The 18,997-nt window shown below is 41.0% G+C and overlaps 1 protein-coding gene across 10 annotated transcripts in view; it reads right to left on the bottom strand.

Moving 5' to 3' along the window:
* Positions 1-18,997, bottom strand: part of ACBD5 (acyl-CoA binding domain containing 5) — a 36,028-nt gene that overhangs the window by 15,682 nt on the left and 1,349 nt on the right. For 6 of the 10 annotated variants that reach the window (XR_015946295.1, XR_015946293.1, XR_015946296.1 and 3 more), the window contains exons 2-6: positions 18,218-18,399; positions 14,539-14,659; positions 11,611-11,683; positions 8,646-8,757; positions 639-764 (exon numbers count right to left, since the gene is read on the bottom strand). Coding sequence is in view for 4 of the 10 variants with exons in the window: in XM_088653691.1 (XP_088509817.1) it covers positions 639-764; positions 8,646-8,757; positions 11,611-11,683; positions 14,539-14,659; positions 18,218-18,320 (535 nt within the window). In the remaining 6 variants the exon portion in view is untranslated. The remainder of the gene's footprint in view (positions 1-638; positions 765-8,645; positions 8,758-11,610; positions 11,684-14,538; positions 14,660-18,217; positions 18,400-18,997) is intronic. The other 4 variants (XR_015946297.1, XR_015946298.1, XM_088653693.1 and 1 more) reach the window with 1 other exon arrangement.

Here is an 18,997-nt window from a genome sequence, read left to right as displayed (position 1 = left end):
TCTACAGGAAGCAAATTTTAACAGTGTAAACTTCTTTTGAAGAGCATGGTCCAGGGGGCTTCTGCCAGTGGCTCTCCTACTCAGATGTGGGCCCTCAGCAGATACATGATCATGTGACACAAGCCCTTGAAGTTGTTAATTATTCTTTTTTTACTATAATAGGACATTATAAGATAAAGCAGGCATCCCCAAACTTCGGCCCTCCAGATGTTTTGGACTACAATCCCCATCATCCCTGATCATTGGTCCTGCTAGCTAGGGATCATGGGAGTTGTAGGCAAAACATCTGGAGGGCCGCAGTTTGGGGATGCCTAAGATAAAGTAATGATATGTTGTTACAGCTGGAAAAAAAATTTCTTTATATTTTCGCTTGTATAAAATGATAAAATAAAACTTTAACTTCGGTTCAAAATGCGAGTTTTCGGCTTTTTTTAAAGTGTATTTCAAACAGATCTCAATTTACCAAGCTAAACATCAACCAATCATAAAAATAATTGCAGATTTGGATTCCTCATGTGCAATAACATATTTTTAGAACCCCTCATTGAGCAAATTTTTTTTTAAAAAAAATTTAGTCCTTAAATGACACGCCCTTTTTTGTGTGAAAAGGTGGGTGCGGTTCAGAAATAAAGCTGTACCTTTTTCAACCTGCTTTAGCTCTGTTATTTCTTCCTGATGGGGTTCCTCCTCTGACTCTGCTCCGCTGTCGCTGCTTTCAGATTTGCCATTCACAGCTGGCATAGATGTTATGGAATATCCAAGGTCTAAAAGCAAGTTCAGAAAATGAATATTTACTAGAAGTTTTAAAAGAATTGTGTAGTTATTAAATATCTTTTTTTAAAAAAATAAAATAAATTCAAGGCAATTTCTACCTCTTGTCCTTAAATATAATTCTCATATTATATATATATATTCCCCAAACTTTCCCTCCTTTGGCTCACAGCATCTGTACTGGTAAGTGAAAATTCCTTCTCATAGCTTGAAACTAGACTAGGGTTTTTTAGGGGTTTTTTTTGGGGGGGGGGAGGCTATACCAAGGGCAGGGAACATGACCCTGCCAATGTTGCTGGACTTGAGTTCTCATAATGCCTGGCCATGAACTTTGTTGTCTAGGGCTGATGAGTGTTGGGAGTTCTGCAACAACTGGAAGGCCACAGGCTCTCTACCCTTGGGCTAAACACACCATTAGCTCTTTACTATTGGTTCAGAATCCATTGCTTAGGTAAGAAACTGTAGGTATGCCAATACTATTCAGAAGCCAAACTTCTCCATGGCTTTGAAAGCTTCTTTTAGCAATGGCATACTTCATGTGAAAAGGCAAACTTCATCATAAAAGTATTCAATGCAAGGTGTTGTGTGAGAAGAGCAGATATAGATATGCTTCAGCTTTTATATCAACTACATTTATGTCAGTAAAGGACTTACAGTTTTGTATTAGTACATGGCTACAGATACAGGAATGTGATATAGGCTGTCACTATCAAAGCCAACAATTTTAAAAGTCAAGCAAGCCTTCAGTATTCAGTCATATATTCTCTATTTTGAAACCAGAAGAAAATTCAACGTCTCCCTGCAATACTATTGGCCTAAATATAAGCCACACCTTTTAAATTCAAGGGGGGGAAGGGGAAAAAAGACAATACCCAAATATAAGTCGCTCTCTTAAAATTCTGCAGGAACTCACAGCCATTCCGTTTTACCATGTGTCTGCTTCAGCAGTGAAATTGTAAAAGCCAATTTTTGTAAGGTTGCAAACTTAAGCCATACTTTAACTTTTCACGGTTGGCATTTGGAAAAAAGTGAGGCTTATATTCAGGCCAATATGTTATTTGTACAAATATAACAATATATATAATAATCAGTCTCCGAGGGTATTAAAATTCGTCACTTCTTGACTCCAGGGATGAATTAGTTCTGGCCTTAAAGAACAGAAGTGTGTATGCATCTATGCCACTTCAATTCAATAAGATTCTTTTTTATTACTAATTTCAGACTGATTTGGGGAGGTCTACCAACAGGGCAACAGTGAAACAACAGAGGCAAGAAGAGTGTGATCGGTATTAGCATAACTTTTATTTGCAGTGCCAAAAACTTTAGCGTGTTTAGTCTTTAGATTCAAGTTGCTTGTTGTGCAAATCAGTACCTGGGACTTGTTAAACATGTTTTGCTGCTTCCCTTTGTCTGCAAGGGACTTTGCTACTCAGATCTATACGATAAATTAAAGGGTGAAGAGGCAGATCAGTTTCCATACTTTTGTTCCAGGAACTGTGAGCTGGGGGGATCGTTTTCGCAACAGAGAAGACTAATGTTTCAGACAAGGAAATTTGTTTGATAAACAAAGCAGTCCCAGTGCAATACAGTAGCTCCCCAAATAGATAGGATTCCCAAATAATAACCATTTCAATGATGTTTAAGGAAAACGACTATTTTTATTTGCTGGATCACTCATAAATCTGGCATGCAGAACTTTAGAAAGGATATATCATCAATTTGGCTTCCCTATGAAGCATCAGCACATTCCCTACCTAGCCACATATGGACTGAAGAGGAAGACAATAGGATTATGTTCAATTAAATGGATCACAGAATCACAGACTCAGTTTTGGAAGGGACCACGAGGGTCATCTAGTCCAACCTGCTGCAATGCAGGAATCTTTCACCCAATGTGGGGCTCAAACCTACAACCCTGAGAGTCTCATGCTCTACCAACTGAACTATCTCTCATGGATGCACGAACTCTGCTATAAAGTCCATTCAGAACCCTTCTTTGAGCCTCCATAGGTTGCAGAAGAGCCATTCTTCGACTTAAACAAAGTCATAAAATACAGTTGTTAAACAAAAAACAAAAAACCCACCTGCACCAGTTTTGACTCTCTCCCCATCCTCTCTTCACTATCCTTGACCTCCGATATCCCTTCTTACTACTTAAGTACTTCTCTCATGTCGCACCCTCTCTTTTTGTTTTGGGAACAAAATTTAAAACAGTAGACATAGACAAAGCATGAGGTGCAATCATATTACCACCCATTTAGGTGAAGTTGACAAATGGTGTTCATTAAATAATAGTTCCCTAATTTAATCATATGTGCCTTGGCATGCAGATGTCCACACACACACGCCCCACTTATGCAGGGGTTATGTTCCAGGCCGCCATGTGCATAAGTAAAAATTGAGTAGTCAGGTGCACTCTCTAAATGCCCTCTCCACCACTCTCTCTCTCCAACCTAGACCAAAAATAATGTATCCAATAATATCCACAACTGGAATTGAAGTTCTGGGGCGGGCAGAAGGCTGGAGGATGCTACCACGTGCATCGGCAGTTAGGTAGGGAGGCTGAGAAGCCAAAGCAAAGTCCTGCTGTGCCTCCAGAGTCTTTTTCTTTTCTTTTCAAAGATAATTTTTTATTCATTTTTTCATAATCATATTAGCAAACATTCATATTACAAATAATTCAACCTATATGACTTCCTTCCAACCCATAAGTGGTAAATTCTGTCAATCCTACTTCGTATTTTCTATTTACAACAGACTCAACACACTGTAGACGTTATGTTGCTACCCCTAACGCTCTCATACCCATATAATTTCCTTTAGCATACTCTATAAATTTACTCCATTCAGCTTGGAACTTCGCATCGTCCGAATCACGTACTCTGTGTGTTAATTTGGCTAATTCCATGAATTCAAGAACCTTCGATTGCCACTCATCTATAGATGGTATATCATTTGTTTTCCACTTCTGGGCAATGAGAATCCTGGCTGCCACTGTGGCGTACATAAAGAATCTTAAATCACTTTGGGGCTTCCTCTGCCCTCTTCAGACTCTGGGGAGGGTCTGGCTGGATGCAGAGGAGGCACTAGTTGGGGAACTCCCAATGGAGCCCTCAGGAGAAGGCAGCTCAGAGCCAGGGGACTGGTGGTGGGACAACGATGAGTGGTCGGAGGGAGAAGAGGGAGCAGATTGGGGGGAGGAAGTGTTGGAACCTGAACAGGTAACAGGGTTTAGTGAGCAGGAAGAGGCTGTGGCAGAGAGCAGCCCAGACTCAGAAGCAGAGCAGGATCTAGAGTCTGAGTGGAAGTAGGCTTCTGAAGAAGCCAGGGAATCTTCCCGTCTTCCTGTGGCCTCCCGGAACACACAGAGAACTGAAGAGAGCAGAGCAGAGACACGAAACAAATGAGCCTTAGGCTACTGGGGAAGGAACCAGGGGAGGAACCTTAGAGTGCGGTGGGAGGGCAGGGACCTTCAGCCGTCACAACTGCCACATTGGGGCAAGTCCTGCTGGGAAGAGTTTCTGTGATCACTAGGTCTGTGCAGTTTTAGATTCTTTAAAAAGAGAGTTAATTTTACTTACGCCAGAGTTTTTTTATTGCTGACCTACTCCTGACTCCAGCTCCTGACACCAGCTCTCTCCCGCCATTTCCACATTTGAATTGATTTATTGATTTATTTCCTGGCCCCACACGTATATGCAGTAGCATGCAAGTCAATCGTGCATAAGTGGGGAGGGGACGGGACGCCTGTAGTTATGCAAGATACATTTAGCCTCTCCAATGCACTGGAAGAAGAGTACCTAATCGTTTTAGGTTGCCCATTATTTTGATTTCAGGGTTTAATTTCCACTTCAAAGCAGGTTATAGCAGTCTTTGCACAGATCCACACCATACAAAGAATAATGGGAACTGTAGTTTAAGGATGCTGGGAATTATGTGATGGGGAAACTACAGCTCCCAGTATTCAAAGGGGGAAGTACAGTAATGGGCTTCGAATATGGGTTGGATGTGCTTTAAATGTATAGAGGATCTTATTCATTTTATAAAATATGTTATCTCACAGTTTAGTAATCTGCTTTGGGTTTTTCTGCTTCTAATCTATAATTTAAAAAGTATTTCTAAACCACTTAATATTTGCTTTATAAGGTTCTAATAATATTTGTACCATAATTTTTTCTGGTCTACATAAAGTTTAGAACAGCAGTAGACTTCAACTTTTTTTCAGAACTGCTGTCCACTTTCACATTAATATGCAATATGGGCCCCAGCTTCTAATTTTACCATGTTTGTGTCTGGTGGTAATGCTGCTGGTGTCACACACACACCCAGACACGCCCCCCCCCCGGCTGTGACTTAGTTCAGTTCAACCTGCTAGTTGAAAACCAATAGTGTAGAATATTTGCTAGTGAGTGCAGGAATAGAAATGACTCTGAAAAACCATAGAACTCTTTCCAGTAACCAGTTTTGCACTGGCGTTTTCATATAGCTCTTCCACAGATTCATATTTCCCAGAAGGAGTCTTTCCTATTTCTAAATAGTTTTGTGTTGACAGAAACAACTTTGCACATGTGATTGTGTTTAAAACGGAAGAGGCATATATTTATTATTTACTATTAAATAAGTAATTTGTATTGAAGTTTCTGATTATACACAAGTAAAAGCAGAACTAGATTAACAAAAGGAGTTTGCAGGACCACAAATCAGTTTCTACATTATAGGAAAATGGGGAAAACATGTTGTCAAACTATTCAGGCAATATTTTTCATAGGCAGCAAGACCCAAGAAGGGAAAAAAAGAGAGTCTTCAAGTAGTGACCAGTGAGTAGAGCTGGAAGGATCTGTCTATTTTCATTCTCCCAGTTTCTCATTTCCCCCCAATCTTAAACTCATTCTCCACATTTTGCAACAATTTGCCATTTTTAAAAAATCTCACCACCATTTTAGTGCTAATTTCTCCTAATAAAAACATGCTATATGTAGTTTTGACTAATGTACACACTTTGGCAAGCAATTTCCCCTAATACATTGCATTTATGTTGGTTATTTTCACCACTGTCTTCATTTTTATACATACTTTTCCCTGGTAAAAGTGTTTTATATACATCAGTTGGCTGGAGAACTGCATCACAAAATTCAGATAAGTGCACATTTCAAAGGATAGCTGTGTTTCAGTTTGCATACGGTATTATTCTGGACAGTGTGAATTTGATAGATTCAGCTTTAAATGCATGTGTTTGTGGGATGGGGGTTATTGGTTTGCTTTTGTTTGTTCTTTATTACACATTTTGCAATTTTATGTTGTGAACTGCCTTGTGATCTTCGAATGAAAGGCGGTATACAAATTTAATAAATAATAAACAACAATAATACAGAATTGAATTTCTCCTCCGTCCCTACAAGTGAGATAAACCAAGCTAAACAAAGAAAACAATGCAGTATTACAAGCACACAAGCCTAGAAATCAAACTAAGTGGTACCTCTACTTACGAATTTAATGCATTCAGAACACACATTTGTAAGTCGAAAAAAATTGTAAGTCGAATCTCATAGGAATGCATTGGGAGAAAAAATTCGTAAGTCGAAGCAACCCTATCTAAAAATTCATAACTAGAAAAAATCCTATCGAAACCGCATCCAAGATGGCGGACGGAGCTCCATTTGTAAGTAGAAAAATTCGTAAGAAGAGTTATTTGTAAGTAGAGGTACCACTGTAATAAGTTTCAAAGCTAACATGGGATACATTTTCAAAACAAGATGTTACAAGTTTTCTGCAGCTTCAGAACTTCACTGAACTATTGTAGAATACCAAACATCCCTTTGACAGAAACAAGTCTCCTCTGCTAGAAAGTCTCTTCTTGCAATGCAAGGACTCTCCGTAGAGGAATTGAGCTTTTGGGGAACTTCAATATGTAACATGTGGAAAACCTATTTATTAGAATTGGGCAAAAAAATGTTCATAAAGAAAACAGATACACATTTACTAACTACCGGCAAACCAAATCAAGTTTTTTTTTAAAAAAATAAGTTTTTTATAGCAATAATACAAAAAAAGAACAGGATTACAATTTCCCTTGTCGCAACAGTCCCTCTGCCAAACCATTCCCAATACAACTACGCTCTTGGTCCATGCAACATGCAAACACAATATCAGAACAGAATATCCATTAAAAAAGAACAAAAACATAAAGAAGTCCAGTTATGTTGGTGTTAGAAACTAGGACAAATTCCCAGCAAATGAGGTGTTACCCTGATAAGGGGATTTGGAGTATTAAAACACATAGTGCCACTATTTGGGAAGTTGCAGCATGTGATGAGTATTTCTTCATATTTTCTATAATGCAACCTTCATACTAAACTTCCACATATAACACTTGGAAGCTGCAAAAATAAGTATAGGTCAAGTTTTTGTTGTTTGTAAGAAGCTATACTGAAGTCAAGCTATTTGCATAATAATGAAGTTCTGGCTATAGACTGCATCAGCTGTACCTTAAGTGCAGAGCCCAGCATGCCAGAGGTGCTCAAGACTAACCACTTGACCAATAAGGGCTACTTGACATGCCACTGCTTTGAATACACTAAATAGATAAACACATGTATTTTGCTACATGTACATGCAGTGGGGAGCCAGGGTCAATAGAAGAGATGTTCAGACATCGTACTAAACCAAGGAAGGGGAACCTAAAGTCCTCCAGATATTATTGGACTGGTGAGTGGGCCGGACCTTTATCTCCTCACCCACCAGGGAGCCATTTTCACAGGTGAGTGAGCATCCATCTGTCAATCATCCAACTTTATAATGACATCAAGTGATAGACGCCTGTTAAAATTAAAAGGTTACTGTAGCGCAGCCTTTGAAGATGTGCTCCCAGTGCCAATCAAAGAGGCTGGCTTTCACCGAAGATCAGCTAACAGTTGGCTAGATGGAGCCCCTGCCAAGAATGCTATTTCTATTCAAAAGGCTGAAGGAAGTGCTTTGGGAAAAACTTGCTTCCTTTTCGGGAGGGAAAGGGTTTAAGAACTTGCAGAGCCACTTTTGCAGCACTTCCTAAGCAGGTCGAGCACAGAGCTTGGCTGAGCACAGGGTTTGCAAAGCGCTTTGTGCAGCAGTTCCCAAACATCTGACAATCTGCTGGTTGTTGGGTCCTTGGGAAAAACTATGCAAAGGCTTTTGCAGGCACTGCCCTTTTGACCAAGCCCCACCTTTACCAGCCCCACATCTGGTAAGGTGTGGGACAGGTGGGCATGACTTCGCTGAAATAGCACTGGGAGCCAAATGGGAAGGCCTGGCAGGCCACATTAGGTATGTGGGCCGAAGGTTCCATATCACTGGATGTATGTTTTAGGCAAACACTCCCCCATCACCACTGGCCAAGCTGGCTGGGATTTATGGAATTTTGAGTCCAACAACAAGCCTTAGGTTTCTCACACCCTACACTAAACACTGATGTGAATGAGCCCCAGAGCCATGGCCTTGTGCATTTCACCAGCTCAGAAGCTTTTGCTTCCAGTTTGCGTAACCATGGGTTGTTGAAGTGTCCAAACCAAGAAACAGATTAACATTCATTGTGGGTGAAACCAGCCAACCTTAAGCCATTGTTTCAAACAACAGAATTAAGGACATGCAGGTGTTTTAATATTAGGAAAGCTGTGGCAAGTCAGACTTGCAACACATTTGCATGGAAGTTATAAAATGTCAGGATAATGGAGAGAGGTGTTTTGGCAAGAGCTTTCTTGCTCCTGGCTCTGAGGTGCTTCACAACAATTGATGCATTTACCTTTAAAATTATTCACAGAAGCTAAACAAATTGCAAAAGCATAGCTTAATTTAACCTGCAGTTAATTAAGATAGTGGATAAGTAGAGTTTATATCCCAACCTGCTATTATGCCAGATCCTCTGGTCTTTTTATCCTCAACAATTTCATAGAATGGGCCTATTACATGTAGGAGTTCTTCAACCTTGTCTGTCATTGGCATTGTTTCAAGAATCTGCAGGAATACAAAACATTTATGAATTGCTTATCAGTTAATGATATTGCAATACTTCACAAGAAAACAGCATCACAATAAATAAATAAATAAATAAATAAATCCTGCACCACCTCACTGGCTTGCAAGAACTCCAATTGGAGAACAGCCTTACCAAAAGCATCATGGACTTTGAAGACACTCAAACTCAGGACGAAAGGGAGAAACGTGCTAAGAGGAAGGCATGTTACTCCCAACCTTTGTCCCCACTGTGGAAGGACGTGTGGATCCAGAATTGGCCTCCACAGTCACTTATGGACTCACTGTTAAGACCAGGATTCCTTAAACTCGGCCCTCCAGATGTTTTGAGACTACAATTCCCATCATCCCTGATCACTGGTCCTGCTAGCTAGGGATCATGGGAGCTGTAGGCCAAAAACATCTGGAGGGCTGAGTTTGAGGAAGCCTGGTTAAGACTATGGTCATGGAAGACAATCTTACTCAGCTACGAATGATCGCCAAAGAAGAAGATTTTTTAAACCTTCGACATTGCACTACTTCAGAAACATTTATTGGAAAGCAGTTTATAAATCCTTAAATAAATAAATATCATTATCAAATATCACTACCTCTCTTTATGTACAGTATATTCAGCCCAATCTCACAAATATAAACAGGCTTGATTTGTCATTTTTATGTGTTTGTGTAAAGGATATTAATACTAAGCCAGAATGCAGATTGCTGGCTAAGGAAGGTACATTCATAATTTTTAAAATAAATTTCCTTTGAAGAAAATGAGAAAGGCAATACTACTACAACAGAACTCCTGTTGTTTCTCCCAAGAACTCTGCATGGTGAATCATGTTTGCCACTGCAGCAATGAGCTTATCCAAAAAACTTCTAGGCTCAACGTGTTAAACAACTTAAATACCAGATTCCATCTTTGTTTACTCACAAGCAACTTCCACCAAATGTAGGACTTACTTTCAAGTAACTCTGCACATGGTTTTGTGCCAAAAGGAGATTTTGTTTGAGAATAAAAATATTTCAACCTTTTCTTACCATATTCTTTCATAATTTATAACTCCTTTACAAAAAGAATACATTTATCAGAATAAAGAAGCCATGAAACAGGCAGTACAGGAAATACAGAGAAACTAAATTCATCAGCAGATAAGAGTATTCTGATATATTTTCTTGCTGTCTTCCATTCTATTATCTACTATTCTCAGAAAGGAAGGCAGAGGTTCAGGCTTATCTTGCTTAAGCCTGTTAAATCTATGCATGAAAGATGCTTTCCCGAAAGAAAACATTAGGCAATATACATAGCTGCCAAGTTTTCCCTTTTCTCGCGAGGAAGCCTATTCAGCATAAAGGAAAATCCCTTTAAAAAAGGGATAACTTGGCAGCTATGCAATATATAATATTGTAGCAACAATAATTTGGAAACATTTAACACATTTACTGGAATGATTTCATCAGAAGCTCCTTCAACACATGTGGTATTAGATTAATCCTAACAACGCCCCAAATTACATTTAGTAATTTAGGCATAGCATGTTTCTTTTCAATTTAGGCTCAAGCCTACTCAATTTCTATTCTAACCAGCTTACTCCAATACCCAGCCTACTTACTTCAGAGTAGCGCTACTGATTACCAAAAGTAAGTGGGTGACATGATTCAGATATGAAGAAATAGTAATACATTTGCCATGGCAAAAAACAACAACAACACAGAGGATATTTTCTTTTTATTATGTGCTTTGGGATACTACCAAATCACATGTTGAAGTTAAATATAAACTGCACAATATCCTAAAGAATATTTAAAGCTCCCATGCAAATCTCAAAATTAATCAGAATTTTCCAACACTTTAACACTCAAGCCTATTAGGCTTCAGAGTCTCTGGGTAATCCACATCGCAATCTCCTCTGATGAGCATCTCACTGATGAGCTTCCATCAGCCTCAAGCTGGATCCTTTACCAGGCCGTTGCAACACCTCTTCTGGGCACCCCTTCATCGCTCATGGGCCCTTCCTTCTCCTATCCTACACATGCTCTCCCCATGCTTTCTGCTCTCTTCTCTCTCCCCATCAGAAATTTCCTTTCCTTTATGTCCTCAATCCAGCACCTTCACCCCATATGAGGATTGCTGTTAACTTTCCTACACCCTCCAATGGCCTTAACACTAGGGTTTACTGTTCATTATAATATTAGCATAGATATTAAATCAGAATTCTGACTTTGTACTCTAAGCAGGTTTTCAGTGTTCTTATTTTTGTTAGCCATTATGAAGTATTGATAGATTGACAGGTAGATAATTTTGTTGATTTCCAATATATAAAGAGTATTGTCGTCTATCCCAACCCCACATAATCGAAAATGCACGGCAAAATTGAAATCTTGGTGCAAGTTGTATACAAGCACCCAAGGTTTAGCTCTTTGCATGTTTCAGTTTTGAGTCATCTAGTACTCTTGTAATGCATTCCTTTTAACAAATACTCAGAGGAGCCGAAACTCTTCCAACTGATATTACAGTACAAGTGTTTTTAAAAGAGCCTGCACAGCCTCTCTCCATCTCTGTTTTTGCTGTGAATTAGCTCCAGTTCCAGTGATTCACTGCAGGCTGCTTACCATAAACTTCCATAATGCACTGCACAAGCATTGCTCACTTCTCTTTCATGGCAGCAATATCCCTAAAGCTCTCAGCATTTTGACAGCTAGGCTGCCTAGGGTAAAGTCCATCAAATAATTTGCAGCAATTCCTTTTGAAGCTTGGCTAGAAGCTAATCAAGTTTCAGGCAAGCTTCATGTGCCTAGAAATGAAATTATTGTGGAATATTTGCTTTCTTCGACATACCTAGCAACTCTTACCTTTTTCATTTCTTCAACATAGGCAATCATAGCATCTTCTTTGGGCATATCACCTAAAGCGCTCCATGCATCCCTACAATAAATATCACAAATATCCTCAAGACATTTAAAATTATAATTCCTGTAAGATTCAGTAGGCTCATTCTTACTGAGCCCTTGATTCTGCAATGACAGAACTCGCCACAATCTAGTTTTGTGTACATAAATATGTGCTCATTGTCTGACAAGTAACACAAATTCTGAGACTGAGATTCAACATAGGCTTGGTTTCTCAGTCTTCAAACAATGTGCTTTTTAATCTTTAATAAATGGCCTCATTTCCATCTTTTCCTTCTCACTTTTTGTCTGACAGCAGGCCATAGTTATGAATAATTTATACTCGACTTGGGTGCCCAGTTCAAAATGCACAACATTTTGCAGAATATCTAACTTGTTCTAACTCTTTGCAATAGACTTGAGAAACAGGTACAGTGGTCCCTCGACTTACGAATTTAATCCGTTCCGAATGCACATTCATAGGTCGAAAAGTTTGTAAGTCGAAAAAAGTGATTTCCCATAGGAATGCATTGGAAACGGAAAAATTTGTAAGTCAAGTAAACCACATCTAAAATTCGTAAGTCGAGAAAACCCCATCTAAACCGCAACAGTTTTCCTTTCGGATGTTGAAAAAAACGTAAGTGTGCAGCCATTTTTACATTCGTAACTTGAAATTTCGTAAGTCAAGTACTTTGTAAGTCGAGGGACCACTGTAAGTCAAAGATATAAAACTGAAGCAAATAAATAAGCAGCTGGATCCAATAACCCAGATGGCCTTTTCAAATGAGTTTGTCTATTGTGTGCAGAGTCAAATCTCTGTGTGGGAAAGTCACAGACAGCACAGCAGTTACGGGGAGTGGGGGGAGGGAGAGACACAATTACCCAGCACTGGAGCAAAAAACACTACTGCTGCTGCTGAAAAAAATTGCAATTGCCTGATCCCTATTCCCTGCCTCAAACTGCATTTTCCTATTCTCCTGTACACTGTAGCTGTCACAGAAACCTGCCAGATGTATCAAGGACCTATGACACACTCCTCTAACTTATTTTGGCTTCCCCCCAAAAATACAGTTTTAGAATTCGGGGTTTTGTTTTGTTTACTTCTTAAAATAGCCAAAAATCCCTGCAAGTGATTTCCTGAAGCTTAAAAAAAATAAGAGAAATGTTAGTTAGCAAGACCGCATTGTCTCCATGCAGCACTCTTCCCACAATATCTTACTTCCTGGGTTTTATCATCATCACCATCATCTTTATTATTATTTCCCCTTTCCAAAGACAAGAATGAGCACTTAATTTGATTTAACCTTAGCCTGAATAAAAAGTATACTTTGCTAATCTGCTGTGGATATCAATTATAACACAAGTTTTTAAAAAAGAACACCTCTGGAGGGTTGCACTCAGAATAACAGCAACTAAAAAACAAATATAAACCCTTTCGTCGTCGTTTTTTACTGGGGTGTGTAACTAAAGGGGGCCCCTGACCATCAGGTCCAGTCGTGTCTGACTCTGGGTTTGTGGCGCTCATCTCGCTCTATAGGCCGAGGGAGCTAGCGTTTGTCTGCAGACAGCTTCCGGGTCATGTGGCCAGCATGACAAAGCTGCTTCTGGCGAACCAGAGCAGCGCACGGAAACGCCGTTTACCTTCCCGCCGGAGCGGTCCCTATTTATCTACTTGCACTTTGATGTGCTTTCGAACTGCTAGGTGGGCAGGAGCTGGGACCGAGCAACAGGAGCTCACCCCATCACAGGGATTCAAACCGCCGACCTTCTGATCAGCAAGCCCTAGACTTTGTGGTTTAACCCACAGTGCCACCTGGGTCACACTGGGGTGTGTATAGCTCGATAAAACTTCCCAAAAGTCACCAAAAAAAAATACAGATTCCGCTTATGTATACATATTTTTTATTTTAATTGTTAAAAACCCTTGAGCTTCAAAAACATGCAGAACTTGTTTGACAAGAAACCTCTGTAAGCTGAGAGAAATTATTACAAGTGTTTACAGGCAACAATGCCTCTGTTAGGGAGAGCCAAACAGCAGAATCCAACCCGGCTGCCTCCACCTCCGACATATTCTGCAAAAGAATGGGGGCAACACTGCACTTCCATCAGCTCGACCACCAATTTTACATGTACATTGCCACCATCTTTATTAAGATATTTCCCAACAGTGGGAGACCAGCATGAGGAGCAGAGACAGTCCGCTAAAAGTCAGTTTGCAGTCTGCTGATAGACAATGGCCAATGAACCTTCTTTAAGTTTCAGGGGGGGGAAAACATTTTCTGTACCGAAAGTCTCTTTGTGCAATTCTTATCTCTATCTTAATCTTGCCTGCACCCTCAAAGCTACTGAGTTCTTTCCTGAACTAGGTACCTTTTAAACAGAAAAAGCTGGGACGGTGGCATTGCTCAGGTAATCATGGCGTGCTAGGCAGAGCAGGATGCACACGTCAAGTCCCCAGGCGACAAAGTTAAGATACCTGGAACATGAATCTCAGAAATGATACCAGGCCTTGGTTTTTTTAAAAAAGAGAGACTGAGAACATCCCCTTCTACCAGTGATCTGGTACACATTTATATTCTTTATAACTAAGGCTTTTCTCCATATGCAAGTTGTCACAGGAAGCTGCCTTATACAGTGTCACACCTAGCTCAGTATTGTCTACCATGATTGGCTGTGGCCCTCTGGAGTTTGAGATGTCTTTGCCAGTCCTACCTAGAGATGTAGGAAACTGAACCTGGACCTTATGCATGCAAACCCTTTGGTCTACCAGTGAGTTGTAGCAGTGTCCCATGAAAAAAAGAGTAGTTAGTAATTCATCCTCCCTGCTGGCCCCCACTACGGCAGGGCTTGTGTACATACAAACTTAAAACATCTCTTGCATATCATATTTACCATTTGTATCTACCAATAGGATCCCAGAATCCAGGTCTTGGACTACTGCAGGGTCCTTGAGTTGCTTGCTTATAAAAGCTATAGAACTTGAGCATCATTTCATTTGTTGGCTGGAATGAACCTAGAGAAAATAATCTTAGAGTGAGAAACACCATAAATGACAGATATTATTAAACACCTAATTTCTGTACCAACTCAAAGGGCTAGATTCACACTAGGTTAATTTAACTGAAAGTTCCATTGAAATCAAGGGGACATAACTTAAACCATGACTTATTGTTCGCACTGAATTCAATGAGACCAAAGTTCAACTAACTTAAGTTAAAGCATCCAGTCCAAAGTTAAAGATCCAGTCCAAAATAAATAGAATATGACTGCATGACTTGCAGCACCAGGCTACCGAGAACTAAGTACACCCATAACAAGGACTAAACTCAAGACTTTATGCACACCAATTTCTGATTTAAAAAAATCAACTGATTGCACCTCCTGTCTATGTTTATTTTCATTCTATAATCAGAAAGGATACTCTAGTGAGTAAAGTATACTTGTGCAAAGGAACATAGTCACCTTTATATTTCAAGTAATGATATCATCTCTGTTGTTTCTCCTGTTAGTGAAAGTAACGTGTCCAAACAAACAGAAAAAAACATGACTGCTGATACCTCTCATGCTAGCTTTATGGTAGAATTGTCCCTACTGTGGTTCAGCTCACACACATCCTGTGTTGAAGATATATTGCAGTACGGGGGAAAAGCTATAGAAAATCAAAGCCCTGTTAAGGATCAAAATACCACAGCAGATCCTCCTGAAACAAAACCCCCCAAAGTCATTTTACCCCACTATGGTTACCTAAATTGATAGTTAGGTTATTCCAGTCAAACTGCCTCAAGCAGTTTCTACCATAGGCCCTGCTCCCATGGCTACCCCAATACTATCTGCCCTACTGAAAACCACATTGTTGTTTAGTTGGTTAGTGGACCAGAGCACGCCAGGCATTCCTGTCTTCCACTGCCTCCCGCAGTTTGGTCAGACTCATGTTGGTAGCTTCGAGAACACTGTCCAACCATCTCGTCCTCTGTCGTCCCCTTCTCCTTGTGCCCTCAATACAGTGGTGCCTCGACTTATGAATTTAATCGGTTCCGAAGGCACCTTCATAGGTTGAAAAATTTGTATGTCGAAAAGCGCCATTGGAAATGCAATTTCCAATAGGAATGCATTGGAAACGGAAAAATTCGTAAGTTGAAGCAATCCTATCTAAAAATTCGTAAGTCGAAGCAACCCTATCTAAAACTGCTGCGGTTTCCTTTTGGATGTAGAGACATTCATAAGAGTGCTGCCATTTGCCCCATTTGTAAGTCGAAAAATTTGGTTGTCGAGTCGTTCGTAAGTCGAGATATCACTGTATTTCCCAACATCAGGGTCTTTTCCAGGGAGTCTTCTCTTCTCATGAGGTGGCCAAAGTATTGGAGCCTCAGTTTCATGATCTGTCATTCCAGTGAGCACTCAGGGCTGATTTCCTTCAGAATGGATAGGTTTGATCTTCTTGCAGTCCATGGGACTCTCAAGAGTTTCCTCCAGAACCCTAATTCAAAAGCATTGATTCTTCGGCGATCAGCCTTCTTTATAGTCCAGCTCTCACTTCCATACATCACTACTGGGAGAACCATAGCTTTAACTATATGGATCTTTGTTGGCAAGGTGATGTCTCTGCTTTTTAAGATGCTGTCTAGGTTTGTCATTGCTTTTCTCCCAAGAAGCAGGTGTCTTTTAATTTTGTGACTGCTGTCACCATCTACAATGATCATGGAACCCAAGAAAGTAAAATCTCTCACTGCCTCAAATTCTTCCCCTTCTATTTGCCAGGTAAGGAGATTTCTTGACTGCTTATGCTACCACTTTATAAATGGCTGGTGTGCCTGACCACCAACCAATCCTTAGCTCTTAGAATGGATCTTGCACAAGCTCAAAATTTTAGATTGATACATATTTTAAAAGATTCTGTTACTAAAGTAAGACAGAAAAGTATTTATAAGATGCACAATATGAAGGACACCTCTCATTTTCTAATATTATGGGTATGTTCATATTGGTGACTTAAAACACAGTGAGGTTATTTCATCCCACTGTGTTTCAGGGCACATTTGCATAGACATTTTGATTTCCCCATCCCTGCAACCCCATCCCCCAAGCTCCTATTCATGAAACTGTCATCTGCACATGTGCAATGGCTGCGGCCATCTCAAATGTTCACACCATTCTTAAGTATGCAGCAAATGCAGCTTAAGTTTTCCAGGGTTATGCGACTCTGCCAATTTCAGAAGGGTGGGGTGGGAAAGAGAAGGAATTTGAAAATCACACCGTTTACACCCGCAAGCTGTTACCAATGCAAAATCAAGTATGAACATAACACACTCAAGGCAAAAAAAAAAAAACCCTCCTTGCTTGCAGTGTCTGGGGTAACTTGGTTGGGTTTTTGTTGTTGTTGTTGCTTTTAAAGAAAATGTTTGAAGGCATTAAAAAAAACCTCTGGAGCAGAGTTGGCTGAGTATTTGGCTCTCTTAAATAGAGATGGAAGCTTTTCTTTTTGGACATACAATTTTTTTAGTCCTGCTCTCAATGTAAGTTTATCAACTTTACATTGTAAATATTAAACTACGTATCAGGTTTACACACAGAGATTGCAGAATGTTTCATTTTGGTGAGAGGAACAATTGTTGTATGGAACTTACCGTAATATGCACAAAGAGCATCAAGGCAGCAGTTCTATATATGGTACACATAAGTGTGTATAAGTACTGTACTCAAATTTGGCTTCAAAGTAGGGATGTATAGAACTGCAAGGACCATCTATTCCCTCAGCAACCCGATAGGCCATTAAAATTTGTCTGATACCTTTAGAAAGCAAGGTGGGAATAGGCCTACGATAAGGCCTTCTGAGTTGTGGTAGCCAGAATGTACTTTCTGGAGATGTTTACCTGGCTCCAACTGCTCCTTACCAATGCTAAGAGGAAACCTTCCCTGCTTTTAGACTGTTGGTATTGCATGCATGCCTTTTTATCCAACTACAGGTTCTTCCTCCTGCTGCTTTTAAATAACCAACTACTGCACCATAAAGACTTTTAGAGAAATCTTATGCTAGCTGTTCTGCCAGTCAGCTTGCCCAAGGGATTAATAAGGTAAACAAGTTAAAATGGTTGCCTAGGTAGAAAAAAAGAGCCAGGAGCACTAGAGTTCTTGCTAAAGAAATGCTTTTGCCAGGAAAGGCCATTTCCTAACATATTGTGCCAGGGCAAGGGGCACCCCGGTTTTTTCCAAACAGCTTTAACCGTCTTTTAAATCTGGCAACCTTAAATTTGGCCGTCTTTTAAATGGCAAATTTTCAAGATTGGCTAGTGAATTCATAATAGAGCTGGTTGGCAGGTAGAAAGTAGAAAGAAGGGGGTGGCGGAGGGAGAGAAAAGATGCAGGTCTTTCGCAGTGGCTCCTGTGGGTGTGGCGTGGCTGGGATGGAGAAAAACCCCAATTCAGGGGGACCCTCCTCCTCGCCCCCCAAGAGCCACAGAAATGAGGCGGCGCTGCTTCCCACCCTCTCCTCTGGGTCTCTGTCGCCTTCGCAGCCCCACCTTCCCAGTTCCTGGCCCTCGCCCGTCTCCCTCCTCCCGGGCTTCTCACTCACCGTTTTTGGGCAGGCTCTGGATCACCTTGACGGCTGCCTCGAAGCGCGTCTCGTGCACCGAGCCGTCGCCGCCGCCGCCGTCTCTCTCCTCCGTCTCCGCCATGTCCCGCCTCTTCCCTCCGAGGGGCCCGTGTCGTGTCGGCCGCCGCCGCCGCCGCCGCTTCCCTTCGCCCAGGAGTTCCCTGTAACCGAGTGAACGCAGGACATAACGCGGGTCTGGCGAAGGAGGCGGTGGCGGAGGGGACGCGAGGGCCGCGGCTGCCTCCGCCCCCTTCAGCCAAGCAGAGGGAGGAAAGCCAGGCCGGGCCTTTGCGGGCGGCTCCCCTCACAGCTCGCCCCCGAGAAGATGGGCTCCCCTCGGCAGCGACTTTCCCGGCCCCTCCGCGGCCCCCAGTCGCCCCTCGGTCGCATCCTGAAGGAATCGTGGAGGCGACGGTGTAAAACAGCCCGAAGTGAATGAATAATAATAATAATAATAATAATAATAAGGCGTACAGTACTCTCGTGGTTTTGAGACTTGCCTATTTTGGTTCCACTCTGGCGTGGTGGTGGAAAAGAAATATGTGAAGTAACTAAACCCAAAGTCCACCTGGACTGTCACTCCATACAGTGCCCCGGCTTCACCTTTCTACAGCGCACAACTTGTCGGTTTAATCTTTATCGATTTATATAATGTCAGCTTTGGAAAGAAGACAGGTCCCTGCCCCGAGAGGCTTACAATATGAAAGCCGCGAGGCAGCGAACAGGAAGGGGAGGAAGGATCAACGGGGAATAATAAAC

The sequence above is a fragment of the Zootoca vivipara genome, chromosome 11 (assembly GCF_965207765.1).
Source record: "Zootoca vivipara chromosome 11, rZooViv2.hap1.1, whole genome shotgun sequence".
Taxonomy (NCBI): domain Eukaryota; kingdom Metazoa; phylum Chordata; class Lepidosauria; order Squamata; family Lacertidae; genus Zootoca; species Zootoca vivipara.
Note: the sequence above shows the minus strand (reverse complement) of the source record. Positions and strands in the feature narration are given on the sequence as shown.